The sequence below is a fragment of the Eulemur rufifrons genome, chromosome 2 (assembly GCF_041146395.1).
Source record: "Eulemur rufifrons isolate Redbay chromosome 2, OSU_ERuf_1, whole genome shotgun sequence".
Lineage (NCBI taxonomy): Eukaryota > Metazoa > Chordata > Mammalia > Primates > Lemuridae > Eulemur > Eulemur rufifrons.
Window position 1 is genome coordinate 44,553,746 of NC_090984.1, and position 16,679 is coordinate 44,570,424.

General features: G+C 35.8%; 2 protein-coding genes across 4 annotated transcripts in view; both read right to left on the minus strand.

Annotated features, from left to right (window-relative positions):
• SLC12A1 (solute carrier family 12 member 1) overlaps window positions 1-4,427 on the minus strand; it is an 86,987-nt gene extending 82,560 nt beyond the window's left edge. For all 3 annotated transcript variants that reach the window (XM_069460283.1, XM_069460272.1, XM_069460293.1), the window contains exon 1: window positions 3,820-4,427. In XM_069460283.1, coding sequence (XP_069316384.1) covers window positions 3,820-4,239 — 420 coding nt within the window. In that variant the 5' untranslated portion in view covers window positions 4,240-4,427. The remainder of the gene's footprint in view (window positions 1-3,819) is intronic.
• A 6,062-nt stretch (window positions 4,428-10,489) lies between these two features.
• On the minus strand, window positions 10,490-10,735 carry CTXN2 (cortexin 2). The gene has a single exon (XM_069460307.1). The coding sequence runs from the start codon at window positions 10,733-10,735 to the stop codon at window positions 10,490-10,492; it is 246 nt and encodes an 81-aa protein (XP_069316408.1).
• Between the last annotated feature and the right edge of the window lie 5,944 nt (window positions 10,736-16,679).

The window sequence follows — 16,679 nt, forward strand, 5'->3', positions numbered from 1 at the left end:
AATGCTTTTATTTACAAATTATTTGTAGTTGTTAACAGCCTAATAGCCAAATGTGAAGTCATCCCATTGTTTCTGTTTTGGATCAGTTTTTATACGGTGGCCCCATTAAAAATAATATTTTTTGTCTTAATTTTTATAATATTTTATACTTTTCATAGATAGTTTATTTCAATGATGTCATAACACATGGTTTTGATAGAAAGGCTATATATTTTCCTGAATCCTTTATACTTATATCTTTTTTCTGAAATACTAACTATGGTGGTTAGTAATGCTGAAAAGGAGTTCCATTTCCGTTAGTCCTGTAGTTTGGAATTGTGTGTGAATAGATTGGATACTGAAAGCAGAATTCTCTTTATAAACTAAAGTTACTAGATTAATCTTTTCCAGATAATCATTTCATATGTTTTAATAGGGAAGAATCTTCAAAGTACATTGTAGAAACAGCAGAGTGCAGAACAATGTGTAAAATATGTTCCAATACATGTTTGTAAAAATAATACAGGCAGAAAATTAGCTAGATATTTATAGATGTTTGTATATGTTTGTATAAGCCTAGAAAATCTCTGGAAAGATTTATGAGAAACTGTCAGTAATGATTGCCCTGGAAAGAATACCTGAAAGATTCATGTTAGATGAGAAACATTATACTATATATTTTTTAGTACTTGTTTAATATTTTGTGTATATGTCAATTTTTAAATAAAAAGCTAGTATAAAAATTGCCACTGTCAACATCAATGGCCATTTATTGAGTTCCTATCCATTGTAAGCATTGAGCTAGACTTTATATGCATATAAACTAATATTCACAAGCATCTTGTAAAATAAATAGAAGTTATGTAGTTTGTACAATATTGCAGAGTAAATAAATGACAGTTTTTTTATCTGCTTTTAATTAGAGTTTTCAGAAATCCATAATTAATAGCCACCAGTATAAGCATTTAGCTCATTCCTCCATAGAAAACGAAAAGCATTTCTTCAATCAGAATCTCAAATCATTAGGATTACAAATTCTGTCAATATCTATCATACCTAGAGTTTCACTTAAGGCAGAGACTTAAAATAATGTCTTTCAAGCCTATTTTTCATTTTACCTATTAAGACAATCTAATCATATAACTTTTTTCTGACTTGGAAATTATAACCAGGATTTGTATAAAAATTCAACTGGTTTTCTGTCTAAAAATAGTCTGTTATTCAGTATGAATATGCCATTGCTATATGGCTTTTAAAAGCATTATAATTATGGGTATAAAAAATATTGCCTTACTTGTACTATGTCAATACTTTCCACTTTTAAATGATTTAAATAAATACTACGATTTATATTTTTTGCGTACCAAATCTATGAAGTGTCTGAGTATAATTATGTAATGTTTATTTTATTGATGATTTCTGGTCGCAATTTGAGGAACTACCGTGAAAATGTCAAGAGCCACAGGTGGCGGCAGCACAGCTACCTTACTTTGCAGGTCTTCATCTCTTATTTGAGGGGGAAAAAACAGTTAAATCAAATTCACTAGCAAAGAAGAACGAGGTAAATTGCAGGCGTTCCAGACTGTTACACATGGAGAGGCAGACTGGTCCGTACACCTTCAGCAACACTAGAATGTGCTAGGGGCTGCAGGAACGTGCCCATTGCAGATTCCAGGGTTAAATTTGAATTCCACTCCCAGTTTGGCTATGTGGATACCTCTACATGATTTAATCAGGACGAAGTACCCTAGATAAGCGAGGGTCAAGTTTATAAGAAGAGTAACTTTTTACTACACTGGTTCAAAATGATCATTCAGGGACTTGAGCTTAAACCTAAATTTTAATATATTTAATTTTCCATTCCTTTGTGTCTGAGAAAAAAAGTGCTATAAGGCAATGTTAAGTCCTTAGTCTCATTTTATCTCTTCAAAGGTGGTATGATATCCCAAACAGCTATCAAATTTGTCAAATGCAGGTATCATATTTCTCCTGTATGGTCATTCGGATGGCTTTCTAAACAACTGTTCTTTCAGGGCTTTTCTCCCTTTACTGAAAGGTTTATATAAGCCATGACTTTAGAAATTATAAATACGTTACTTTTCTCTCTCTAGAATGTCAGTCCTAAGAACGATGTGAGTTTACTCCATTTCCTTTTTAATAGAGTTAAAATTCTATTTTCTTTTGTGGTAAATTGGAGATGAATGAGAATATTTAATTTTGATACTAATTTTAATGATGGAGGAAGTTTTAAAAATTATCACGTGTAATGTGGTAAAGTATTGTGAGATAGAATTTCAGGTCTTTTTTTTGCAGAACTTTAGTGCAATTTATTTCTTCAGAATAAATTGAAATCTCTTTATAAAGCCCTAAATTTCTCTTTCTGTCCCTTCCACATCTTGGAAATTCCTTGTGCCTGCTTCTGTCAACCTTCTTTTTCCTTTCCTTCTCCTTTTTCTCTCTTTTGCCATTTTCCTTTCCTCTCCCCTCACATAGAAAAGGAAACTGACACCTCAGTCTGACTTCAGGAGTTTCAAACTGCCTCCCTTCTCAAAACTCTCCTTGGGGCTTGCCGTTTTGTCTGAAATGGCCATATTGCTAACTTCTTTTGATTAAAGCACCAAGTATTCCAGATAAAATCTAAATCTTACATCTATGAAGAAACCAGCCATTTAGCAGAGTGTTACTGGTGTGGCATATACAACAAGAAAGGTTTGATGGAGAGAGGGGACAGGGAACAAAGTCGAGAACATGGGCACCTCCTCAGCAAGTCACTCAGTCCCTGGCGGTAGGACCCAGAGTCAGGGGCCCTAGCAGCCAAGGGGAATAAGTTTTGGAGATGGAAGGAAGGGTGAGCAGAAACTAAAGAGAGATTTTTGCCTTTATTCGCATCTTTCCTGAGAGCAGTATTCCTAGAATCTCTGGAGTGGGTGATCATTTAATAAAAAAATATTGAATGAATGAATATGAAAGGAACTGTTTTAATCATTTTTTCCCCTCTATTCAAAACTTGGTCAGGAGTAAACTCATTTGAATATGTGACATCTAAACATTCTTTTTTAGCAAGCAATTGTATTCCACAAAGAATGACACTCATTCCAAACTGTGTTCCAAAAGAGTAGGAAGATAAAGTCCATCAACATATTTTAGAGCAAGCTATGGAAGAAGAAATCTAATAAGCTTCTAAATGATTTGCTACAAGATTAGAAAAAATGCTGCCTCATACTTCTAGCAGATTTGGGAACCCTGGCTATATTCCTTAAATAATGAAAAGTTTAGCCACTTCTGCTGCTTCTGTATGTAAATTTAATTTAGTTGTTTTATATGCTTAAGTGTGTTCAGGAAGCTTAGGCAAAGTTTTAAAGAGGAAAGGATAAAATGCAGACTCATAAGAATCTCTACTCTCCCTTTATAGAATATAAAAAATACCCATGCACACTAAAGGCTGGCACCCATGGTATTAACTATCGCAAGCACAAGTGATTTTTTATAAACAGTTGGTATAGAAGCATTAACACTGAGGTGGAACCAGCTTAGTATTCAGTTTGACATGTTTAACCAAGTGTGAACTGAGTAGACTATAATTGTAAACAAGATATGACATATTGCCTGGCTTTTAGAGTTAATTCTTTAGTTCTCTATCCTAAGGCAGTAAACATTTGGGAAACACTTTTTGTGTATTTTCTGTTTGGGGGGAACTTGAGACAGTTATGTAAGTAAGATGGATGGTTTGCAATAGACCTCTTCATTTGACTGTTTCACATTCATGGCATTATGAAAGGGGAGGAAATGGCCTGAAGGAATGAATAAAGGAGGATACTTGCCCGTGTCCTTCAAGCTTACCTTTGCAAGTTGCTCATGAATCTCAAGCAGGCTGGGTCGGTTGACCTTGGGCCCACTAATGCTGCCGGTGTTTCGATAGTACTCAATCTTGGGAACAGCATCCATGGTGTTGTGGCCAAAGGTTTGTAGGTAATATGTGTTGGTATGAGAATCATAAGCGTGGAAACTGGCATCTGTTTTAGCAGTTTCTCCATTTTGGAGGAAATTGTCGTAGCGCTCCTGATTCCCAGGCCTAAAGCTGATTCTGAGTCTGTTCTGGGCTTCATCCCCAAACGAGGTTTCTTCATAATGTGGCGGGTCAGTGTTGTCATTCACAACCTCACTGCTCTCATGGCTCTCATTTATGACATTAACTTGAAAGCGATTGGTGTTACCGGGTACCGAATCCAGAAATACGTTGGAAGAGTTGTTCAGTGACATCTTCCAAAATGGATTTTTTGGACTAAACTATCTACTTCGTGATCATGAAAAAAAATCTATATATTTTTCTCCTTGAAATAAACCCTAGTGGTTACATTAGGGAGCTCCTGGCTTTTGTTCTAGATGAACTCAATAAATAGATTCTTGATATATTGTCTCCTATATAATCTTCAGGGAGTTCTTCAAAGCTGTCATTGCAAAAGAAAATTAAGCTCATTCCAAGTAATGCAAATATATTTAAGTAGGGGTGGGGCAAGAGGAAATAGTTTTCTTTTACAAGACATACAATTTTAAATTCATTTCACTAAAAATTACCTGTTCAGGAACGTTAGTCACTTGAGCAATTAAATTGTGTAATAAATAACTGGAGACCTGCTTCAGCAAACAGAACTTCAGTGAAGTCATGAAAACTTCACGTGTGTTTGTAGTATTTGCTTGGATTCACTGCACTTGAATTCAACATGACTTTACAAAAGATATAACTCTACCAATTGAGTACAGTAAGAACTGATGAGAATATTCTCAGCCTGAAAAACAGGTCATTGGTAATACTACATGTTTAAACTGCAAAATACTTTATGATTGATAAGAATATAAATTATACAGTAAATAAAATGAAAAGAAATAAAAACTTCTAAAAAATACGTTCTTGCTAGTTTACAAAAATCTGTATCTGTTCAAGTAATAAAATTGTTCTAGAAATGTTTTGTTACCTATGCAACAAGTGAAAACCTGTATTTTAGAATGTGAATTTAAAAAATACATCCTGTCAAGCTGATGTCTCTATAAATTCTTGGATCTTTTACTATCCTTCAAAATGTTTCATTTGCTGATATATTTGTCTTGCAAACAAATTATGGAAACTTTAAAAGAAATATATGAGTATATGGGGGTAAGAAAATAAGTCATAGCCCTTAATGAAGTCGTATGCTACATTTAGGTAAAATAATCATTCTCTACTAACTCCCTTTAATGAAAGGTTTTCAATAATTGAGAGGTTTATATTTGTGAGATGAATAGACTTTATAATAATTTTCACAATTCCACAGTATTGGCCTGTCTTAAAATACTTCATTTAGAATAATATTTCTTTATTGATCTCATAAAATTTGGCTTCTCAAAGAATGTTCTAGAAAGATGAGATAAATATAAACAAAAAATTGCCTCTCTCATGCAGATATTAAAGCTATTTCTTTGAATAAAAAAAAAAATCCCAACTTCAACTCTCAAATAACCTTTCCTGGAGAAATTATAAGTGAAGTTGTTATCTTTTTAGTTTCTGCAAAAGCATCTCACTGTTCTTCCTTGACATCCTCATCTTTACTCCACTCCTCAGAATCTACTTTATGATATCATATTAAATGCGATTTTTTTACCCTGCCCAGAAATGTTTAACTTACCACCAAGAAGCCTTCTTCGGAGAAAGCGTATCCTATTTCAGCATCACCCTGGAATATATGGGGCACTCCGCTTTCAGCCCAGATCGTTAGGCTGCTTCTTATTGGTTAGAAACTTTCTTGAAAGAGATGACTGTGCAATGATTGGCCTGGAATAGCACTGTAAGCCCCACCCAGTCATTAGCCCTGAGGAACAAACTTTAAGTACCACATCAACTGGCAACTAGCAGTAAACCATTAATCCTTTTAGACAGAAAGTTAAAAGAAAAAGTTTCTTTAATTCATAAGGAGAATTGGATTGCTTTAACTGCAATCATGCAAAAAAATGTGAGTGTTGCTTTATCTTATTTCAGATGAGCTCTAGTGATCTCCTGTTGTTTAGTATGTGCACCAAAATATAGTCCTCCAGAGATAATTTTGGTACTTTGTAACTAGAAAATGGTATCTGAAATTATTTTCTCTTGCTTGTAGTATATATTACCTTGACTCCTCTCTTCATGGGAAGTGAACAGATTGAGAGTGAAATCAATGATTTATTGAAAATCCCCTGCCTAGTGGGAAAACTAGCAGGAATAAAACTGTGGGTTTGTTTCCCAGTGGCACTACTAAATGATCTTTGTGTCTCCAACTGGAAAAACATTTTTTATCAAATCCGGTTTTTGAATTTTGTTGAGGAAAGGTGTTTTTTTTTTTTTCCAAATCTGTGAGTAGGTGATTATTAACACAGCACAAACAATTCCTCCCTGCAGGTTCTGTCACTGGTTTTCAATCAGGATGATTGAATGAGTCTTCCTTGTGTATTATTAGAAACTAAGTGATTCTCAGTTGTCTGAGTAGGTTGGTTGTGGTATAATATAGTGGTTAAGAGAAGACTCTGAAGTCAGAACGTTTAGTTTATATCCGGGCCCTGCCACTTCCTATCTGTGTGAACTCGGGCAAGTTACTCAATCTCTTTGTGCCTTAATTTTCTCCTCTGCAAATGTAAATATGGATAATGATGGTACCTACCTTGTTGTAGAGTTATTATGAAGAATAAATGACTTAATCTGTGTATAGGGTTTAGAACGTAAACAGTTTCTATGCAGTGCTTGCTTCTACTATTTCAGCATTATTTACAATTGGCTAAAGACTTTTACTTAGCCACATCTAAGATTCCAAGAATCATTAGAGACTGGGATAGATATTATATTTTTTTCCTCTTAAAAGAAAGGTAAAACTAAGTTAGTGAACAGATGCAGGAGATCAGGAATCTGGAGATACCTAAGCAAAACCCCTTTGATGCTCTTAGTCAGGTAAATGTCATGGTAACTAGTCAGGCTAATGTCGTGAGGCTGTATCCGAAATAGAGACAGAATTACAAGTATGTACCTAAACTCATTCTGCTCTTAAAGGCCACCAGCACAAGACATTTATCTATTCAACAAAGGATTCTAACTCCCCATATAGAAGGTTTTTAGGCATAGGAGTTAGTCACATTTCAGACTCAGCTGTGAGGGGCTGGTTATTTAGATCAGGACTGGGGACCGCTAGGGTAGGGCTGGGATCCCAAACAAGTTCTGTCCAGCCAACCAGGACAGGAGCTGTGAACTAACATCTTCTAACCCTCTCAGGAGCCACCTATTTATTCTGTAACCTCATCCCTCTCCCGAAGACTGTGAATGCCTCTGATACCAGTCAATTTCCTTTTTCTTGCTGACTGACTGCCTGACTTCACTGCAACGCGAATTAGTTTTAGTCTTGGTCTTACATCAACTAGACATTTTCATTCTAAGCCTTTTATCTCTAACTGTGAAATGAAAGTCTTTGTTCTCTGTTAAGGGAATTCAGACATTCTGGAGCAGATGGGAGATGGTTTGGGGGATACGGGTGAAATTACACCATCCATAAAGCCAACCTTGAAAGGGGAACCTGATTTAAGCCTTTCAGACATGTGGGTGAGGTAACAGGAGCAAGCTGGGTGGAGGTACGCGCCTCTATCTTTCCTCCTGTCCTCCCTGACGAGGCTCTTGGGGAGGCAAAGCTAGAGGCTGATCTGGCTATGGCATTGGACATCTATTCCTGGAAGAATTAGCATTTAATAAAATTTCCACCTTGTATCCATACTGTAACCAGCTTTTTCTATTTTTTATATTATTTCTAGTTCTGAAAATACAGATGCTGACCCTTCTTACCCCCGCGCCCCCCATACACAAAAGTCTAAGGTACACAAATAAAACCATGGGTAAAGAGACTTTTGGTTAATAGAATTTCTCTTCAGTGGGATTGGAAATAATATTGTGGTGGAGTTGGTGATATCTGAAAAGCTTATGGGAGTTGAATTTTCAGAAACAATCCTCATATTTCATAAAGTTTTCTTGTCTTTTGGTTTTATGTGCCTTTGTTCTTTTGAAGTAAAGATCTGCCCTTGTTTTTTTCTAGTCATCAAAATGGAGAGTCTTGGTGGGTGTCTTCCCTGGGAGATAAATGGAACACGTGGTACTTGAATGTGTATCTTGGAGAGTACTTTAAAAGCCTTGGTCACAAAACAGATGCCTAATCTCCTGGCATAAACAACTTTCAATGTGTTCAGCTTGAGTGTGGCTCAATGAGGTGTTTTGGGGCCAAATTACTAACTGGCTATGAGGTGTTCTAGGTCTATACTTTTGTACCAACTGGGGTACAAAGAGCCTCCTTGAGATGAAGGTTTGGTCCAGAAGATCCACAACCAATAGTGATGTGTTCTAAATCTACTATGAGATGGAAAGCATCAAGGAATCTCACTAAGACAGCTGGTCTGGGAGTGCCATAGGCCTGAACAGTGATCATGTTTATAAGATATGTAGAAGCATTGAGGACAGTCTCTAGGAGTACAGCAGACATTAATCTGCTCGTGTTTGATTCCTAACACAATCATTTCTTAGCTTGGTGACCTTGGGAAGTTACTTAATCTCTCGACTTCAGTTCCTTCTCTGTGAAATTGAGAAAAAAATAAAATGGAAATAGTCACCCCAAACTCAATGGCTTGATAAGATTATCAAATACATGGAAAGCACCTAATTTAGTGCTAACTCTCAGTAAATATTAGTCTTATTCCTTCTTGGTATGTTTGGCAGTTCTGTGTTCTTGAGTGACATAAATATTTTTATGCTTATTTCTCTCCTGCTGTATTCCTTCATTCTGACTCATAGTTAGAATTTTGTAGTTGGAAAGAATTTTAGAACTGTATGATTCTACCTTTTCATTTCTCAAATAAAGAGAATGAAGATTGGAGAGATTAACTTAAAATAAGCCATTGCTTCTTAGGGTTTGAAAATCTCTATTACTACTGCTGATGAGGATTATAAATAATGATAGCAAGATATGTTTAAGCACTGTTTTATAGTTTGTAAATTGATTTCACATTCATTATATCTCATTGATCTTTCCAAATTCCTGAAGATATGCAGGATGGGCGTCTTTATCCTTGTTTTACAGATATAGAAACTTTCTAGGTCATAAAGCTAGTTCTTGGCTGGGCCAATATTGGAATTCAAATCGCTGAGTTTAGGCTCCTGATCTGAAAACTTTTCATGCTATCTGAAGTCCCCATTCATCTCATATCTCTGGGTTTCTAGGTACATTTGTAGCATTCATAGGGCACTAAAATTCAAAGGACATTAGAAATCTTCTGGTTAGCTCTCTCACTGAAGTCCACAGGGATTAGATTGTAAGGCTGGTGGCAGGCACCCCTCCCTTCCTTAATGAAAAAAAAGAAGAAGCCCCTCCTATTCCTCAATACCCGCCCTAAAACTGCAACAAAGAAATTCCTCACTCTTCGCGCCGAAATCTTTCCTCTGAAGAAATCCCCATCCCTCAGCCCCCAAAACATATATAATAAACCCACTCAGACTTCTGGGCCGGGCGACTTTTCGGGTCTCTCTCTCTCTCTCTATCTCCCGGGACCCGAAAATCTCACCCGGGGCCCCTCTCTTGGGACTCGTTACTCTCACCCGGGATCTCCCCAATAAAGCCTCTTTACTTATCCCTTTCAACTCTGCTCATCTTTCCTTCTCTGGCACCGGCCAATCCAAAAAACCTTACATAGATGACTTGCCCAAGGTTGTGCAGCTCTAATGGTGGCAGCATGGAGACTGTACTTGTTTCTGATAGAGTGCCCTTTCCACCAGGTCATGCCGGAAACTCCCTTTTTAATTCTACTTGTACAAGGAGTAGGGGAAGGAGCACCAGCGTGAGGCAGGTCTGGTTTGGATCCCAAGCTATAAAATTTTATTGCAAGAGATTCAACAAGGAGAAGAACTAGAAGGGTTAGAGTTTTGTGAGATGTGGGGACTTTTAGGCCCTGTGGCTACTTGTAACTTGTAATATTTGAGTGTTAGTTTTTTGAGTTTTCTTTACCTGTGAACCTTTTTGATCTATGGCTATTATTAGAAAAATCATATTCTATTTATTCTTTGGACTGAAGGCTCCTTATGTTTAAGACCTGATTCGCTAAAGCTAAAGGAGCCTGAATCTGGAATGTGGAGAGGATGCCTGAGCTTTGCAGAGGAGAGAAGGCAGAGAAGCTCTAGCATAGTTTATTAGCACAAGAAAGGAAGCAGAAATTCAAGGCAGATGTTTGAGATAAGAATACAAATGGTATATATGGCTGCAGCAATCGTTATGCTCTATTCATTAGAAACCTCCATTTGGGGACAGAGGAAAGTGACAAATTCCAATGATGGTTTATTATTTACACAGCATGGTGCATAAATTAATCGCAGATGTTTATTGAATTCAGTGAATTAACTGAACTGCTCTCCCACACACTAAAGGTAATTACAAACGTATCCACATGTCCCAATGGCACAACCATAAAACCTATCAAGTTGGAACTCTCACGCCAGTGCATATTCAAATGTCCCTTTATCAAACTCTTCAACTTCATCCTCCCAGGTAGAGGAAGGCATGCTACTATATGGGTCTAACAGGATTTTGAAGCATCTGATAATTAGAAGTCCCAAGAAGATACACAAAATCCCAACGAAAGCAAAGCCAGTCTTTTGCTCCAGAGTCAAGGAGAAAGCTGATACTTCGTTGACACTCATCTTAGCTGAAGAGTTGCCGCAGTAGGTACTACTCATTATTCACGGGTGCATCGTTGCAGCTCTTCAGAATTCCTGCTGGAATCACCTCTTGGCCTAGGTACAAAATTGGACTCAGTTTAGCTTTATCCTTATATGGAATTGGGCAGGTCGTTGTTTCATAAAATATGGCATTTTTCAAACCCTCTTGACTTAACTCACAAAAGATGGTTGAAAACGTCATCAGATACCTATCAGAGTGAAATTGATATTGGAGATGCTACTTCTACTGTAGTAGTCATGGAATTGCCTTTGTGGATACATAACACTGTGCCTACATACTCTAAATATAAAATCCAGTATGTAGGTGAATATCAAATAACGAACCCTAACAGCTTTTGATTCATTGCTAGATGGTTAAGTCCCTGCTTCTTTGATCTGAATTGTCATCTAATTTTCACTTCATTTTTGCATGTGTAAATAGTAACATAAAGAATCATAGAGCATAAGCTGGTCAAGCTGTTTAAAGCCTACACTTCAAGGTCTATCTCTAGTGCCATTTTGTCTGACACAGATTTTGATACTTATTTATTTATTATTTTTAAATTAAATAAAAATTTTTATTTTTTTTAAAGACAAGGTCTTGCTCTGTTGCCCAGGCTGGAGTGCAGTGATGTGATCATAGATCATAGCTCACTACAGCCTCCAACTCCTGGGCTCCTGGACTAAGGGATCCTCCTGCCTCAGCCTCTCCAGTAGCTGGGATTACAGGTACAGGGCCTGATCCTTTTAAACAGATATAATGTCTTCTCTCTTTTTCACCACCTTAGCTTTTATACTTTTTTATTTTCTTCACCACTGCTACTTAATACACTAAAGGTCAATTTCTTAAAGAGAGAAATTATGTTTTTTGGAATTATATTAACACAAGCAGTGCTGAACATAGCAGCTTGCAAACAAGCAGCAGTAGCTATGGCCGTTAGCCACCTCCCCACCATCGCCATTAGCTTTCAGAACACCTTAAATAAACATAAAATCCAAGTTAAATAACAGCATGTTTTCTCTGCAAACTCAGCTTCAAGAAAAGCACCCCAGTGCCCCTCCCAGCCAGATTTCTATTCCTAAGCCCCTACAATGTCGAGATTGTAAAACTACAACTAAAATGTTTAGGAAGTATATGTTGAATTGAAACAAAACTTTTTTCCCATTTGATGTCTTAATAAATGAATTAAATAAACCAAAATAAAAATTAGTTAATTAAATTTAAATAATTATTACTGTACAGCCACCTTTTTTGAGAAAACTATCACCAAATAAATTGTCATCCAATAAATGAGAATGATAGACTCCTGGTATTTTCTTTTTTATTGCTGTTGCTTCTGATTATTTCTTAGAATTATGTTTATTAAAATAATTGATGCTTGAGATTTTTCTGGACTCAATTTTCAGAAAGCAACTGAGACAGAACAAGGGATGGTAGGTAAGGAATGCAGAATGACAGTAATAGTCCTTGTAGTTTTCAAAATTATTCTGCAAATAATATACCAATTAATGCAATCAATGTTTTGTTTTATAACGGTTTGGATTACAAAAGAACTTTATTCTCAAACTTTAAGTGGCAGAAATATGCAACATTCTGGGGTATGATTTTTTTTTTGACTTTTTGTTCAATAAAAGGGAAAAAATATTATTCAAGCCCCTGTTGAATTTCTTTCCACTAAATCATTTTTCTGCCCTACTAAACATTGTATAGTGAAAATGCTTTAATTTTTTTAAACTTAAGAACATTTAAGTGGCTCAGGGTGAGCTTCCTGAAGATTGAGTTCTTGCTGCACTATCTTGTAAAAGTCATGGGAGACTAGAATGAGTATCTAATGACTCTGAGACTTAACTGGAATTTAAGTTAATTTTTCTAACTAAATCGCTAATTTTCTTGCTTTCGTCAATTAAAGATCATCTGTTGAGATCCATACACTTTCTGGCTCATTTGTTTAATGAACAGAGAAACTGAATAGCAGGATATTTCTACATGGAGATGCTGGACCAAGCATTCTTCATGTAAGATTGATTCAGCCAAGTAATTTCTTCAAATTACTTTTAAACTAGAGTATGACCCTGTTAGGCTACAACAGTTGGCTATTTCAGGGGCTATGTGGGTAAAAGGAGACAATAAGCCTGGTTTATTGGTGGAGTCTCTTCAATGAAGGATTCGTTGCCCAGCAGCGAGGAATGTTGCCGCAAAACAGTCTTCAGCTGTCAATGCCTTTCACTGATTGCCTCAGTTGCCGAGAGTTACCTCATCCAAGATCATGGCCCTTCCAGAAAAGACCATATTCAGTGATTAATTGATGTGATAGTATAAAGTCATGGCCATCTTGACTCAAAGGGGACAACTCTGAAGGACCATTCTAGCTCCAGGGTTCCAAATGGGGTCAGCTGAGGCTGTCTTATTGGGTTCATATCACAGCTCAACTTCTGCCCACTCCTGCTTCAGTCTCCCTTTCTCCACAGGTGTTGAGCCCAAGGACACTCCTTAATAAACTTCCAGCAAACTGGCATGGTGGCTCACACCTGTAATTCTAGCACACTGGGAGGCCAAGGCTGGAGGATCGCTTGAGATCAGGAGTTCAAGACCAGCCTCAGCAAGAGTGAGGCCCTGTCTCTACAAAAAATAGAAAAATTAGCCGGGCATGGTGGCGAATGCCTGTAGTCCCAGCTACTCAGGAGGCTGAGGCAGGAGGATCGCTTGAGCCCAGGAGTTTGAGGTTGCAGTGAGCTATTATGATGCCACTGCGCTCTAGCCAGGGCAACAGAGTGAGACTGTGTCAAAAAATAAAAAATTAAACAAAAATAAAAATTAAACAAACAAATAAATAAGCATCCAGCAAACTAAATTCTGACTCAGGGTCTGGTGCTTGGGAACCCAACCTTCAACAATTGGCATTGCAGAAGTTAAAATACCTGGGCAGTTTTAAGGATTTGTTCATTTTTCAGCTAGTTCATTTTGTTATCATGTAGAAATAGCCTAAACTGGTTATAGCTATGATGTTAGCTAAATTTATTTAGGTGTTTTTAAAAATTATAATGTAGAAACAGACACAATATCCTAACTTATCACTGGAGGAGTTAAGTCTGTTAGCCAGTGATTAATACACTAGACTCTGTTATTTTTCTCAAAACCCACCAACACACCAAACAAATAAACAAACAAAAGAGGCGTTTTCTAGAGGTAGCAATAAAATACACCTCTCATTTGTTACTATTAAATTAAAACAAGATATTTTCCTAGTGAGACATACAAAATCCTTTATATTTTATATTATAATTTGTTTAACATATAACAGATAATGTTTTGTTCTTAGAGTTTTAGAAAATATGTGGATTAGTGAGTTATTTATTATTTTTAATGGAAAAATAATTACTTTTTAAGTAGTGGCCACAGTTCTTGGCATACTATAGGTATTTAATGAGCATTTGAATTGAGTTAAACTAAATATGTTGAAGAATGTAATTTCTGTTGAATAAAGTTATTATTTTTTAAAATCTAATTTTTAAATATCCAGAAAACATGAAAATTTATTTAGTTAAAAATGAAAAAGAAAACTTTTATTTGATTTCAATAATTGGCCTCGAAGATAAATATCAAAATTCAGTAGCTCTTTCAGAGTTCAGTGTTTCTGTTCTTTCCTATCAAATTTATTTAGTATTCTCAGAAAGACTCACATGATTTTTAGTATCCAAAGTAGTGAAAATGGATCTTTCCTTCTGTTGTCTAAGGAAAGGTATGTAACTATCATATTACTTTGGCATTAATCTGTATCTGAAAGTACAGAATTAAATTTTGTATTCAATTCCAGTGACCTTAAGATTTCTAGTATAATTATCCTTTCTTCCTTTGCTCCTGCCCTCAACATACTTGGCTGTTACCCTTAGCTAAGAAAATATTGTAAGGTATTTCAAAGGCTTTTGGAATCAGGTAGGGCTCTAAACAATAAATGGATATACAGAGTCACTGTGAATAAATAAAGTCACTATTTTTACACTGCCTTGGAGGAATAGATAAATGGCTACTTCATGGCTTTAAACATAACTTATAAGCACTCTTTCTTCTTCTGTTATTGGTAAAAACATAGAAGAAATGCAATGCAACTAGGAAAAATGCTGAGAAGTGACCAAAAACTTTAAGGATGCTGTCAAGAAGTTTAAAAAGCTGAAGGAGCTTAAGGTAACATATAATAATATTTTAATTTAGTCAATGAACAAATAGATATTGAGTATCTGTTATATGCCAGTACTGTTCTTGGTGCTAGAGTACAGTGGTGAACTAGATAAGAATGTGCACCTGCCATACTGAGGATTACATCCCAGTGGAGAAAACAGACATGATTATTTTAAAATATCTATCACTATATATCCATATCTATATAATAAGCCAAGAAGTCACAGTCATAAATGCTAAGAAAGAAGGCAAAGTAAGTTAATAGAAAATGATGGTGGATGAGGGGCACCCCTTTAATTAAAGAGTTCAGCAAAGGCCTCCCTAGGGGGATAATATTTGACCCAAGCCTGAATGATGTCTAGGAGGGAGCCATGAAAATATCTGAAGGAATAGCATTGAAGTTTGAGTAAATGGCCATTGCAAAGGCTTCAAGGGGAGAGTTTCACATATGATATTTTCAGATCAAGAAATTGACCAATAAGAGAGAAAACCTCTTACTTGGGCAAGGTGGTTTAATGGTATCAAATGACAAAGGAAAGGCAAAACTACTTAAGCTACTTTTGTCTTCTTAACCAATGTAAAATGGTCTTTAGAAATGAAAAATACAAAAAAAAAAAAAAAAACACCAAACAGTATAAGTGGACAAGGATGTAGTAGAATAATTATCACAAAGATGTAGTGGAATAATGTTTAACAACATTAAATGAGTCAAATCTCCCAAGATCAGATGATTTATAACTTGCAGATATACTTTCAAGACCTTTGAGAAATTACTAACCATGGGAAAGCTGCCAGAGGTAAGGACATGGACAAATGTCTCAATTTTCAAAAGGACTAAGGGGGAATTGTGAAAGTTATATATCAGTATAATCTTTGTTGCAAATCCATAATTAATTATTTAACAGGTAATTTGTTAACATTTAAGAAGTCACTAAAAGTTAACATAAGTTTAATAAGTAGTGCCAAATTCACTTCCTTTTTGAAAGTTTGCTACCAATATGGTGAATCAGAAAAATAGCATGGACGTGGTTTAGTGATTTTGGCAATGCATTTAATGGTCTCCCATGCTATCTTTGTGGGAAAGACATGAGATATACCTGGATAATAGTATTTTAATGTAGATTCCTAGTTGACTGAACTACCCTAATAAATATTGGGTTCTGTAGTCATGGAGATGGGTCTCCAACCATAGTCTCACAAAGGTCTAACTTTATCTATATCCTCTTTAGTATTTTTGAACAGTGACTAAATTGAAGACATTGAAGTGATGATTATTAAATTTGACACAAAGCTTGGCTGAAACTATATGTAAACAAACAGAATCAAGATTCAAAACAATTCTGATGACTAGAATTCTGGGTTGAAACCAGAGCATAAAATTTAATAGAAATACTTCTAAAGTCCTGTGTTTAAGTGAAAGGGAGGGAGATGTACCAACTCCAAATAGAGGAGACATGACTTGGCAGTTCATGTAAAATAAGTCTGTAAGCTGCAATTAATCAAAAGTTAGTACCAAAGATGTGAGGTGGTTGCCTGAAAATGCAAATATTGTCTTAAATTGAATGGGGTGCAAATGATAGAAAGTAATAACACTATTATTATGTATGTTAGGCCATATATAAAGTAATACTGTATATGTTCACTATACTTTCATCCAAACATATTTAGTGAGTTGCTACTGCATTTTAGTATATTTCTCTATTCAAAGAGATTCTAACTAGTAAGGAAGAGGAGCCACGTATAAACAAGAATAAAACAATGTAACCTTCTACAAAAGCAATAAAA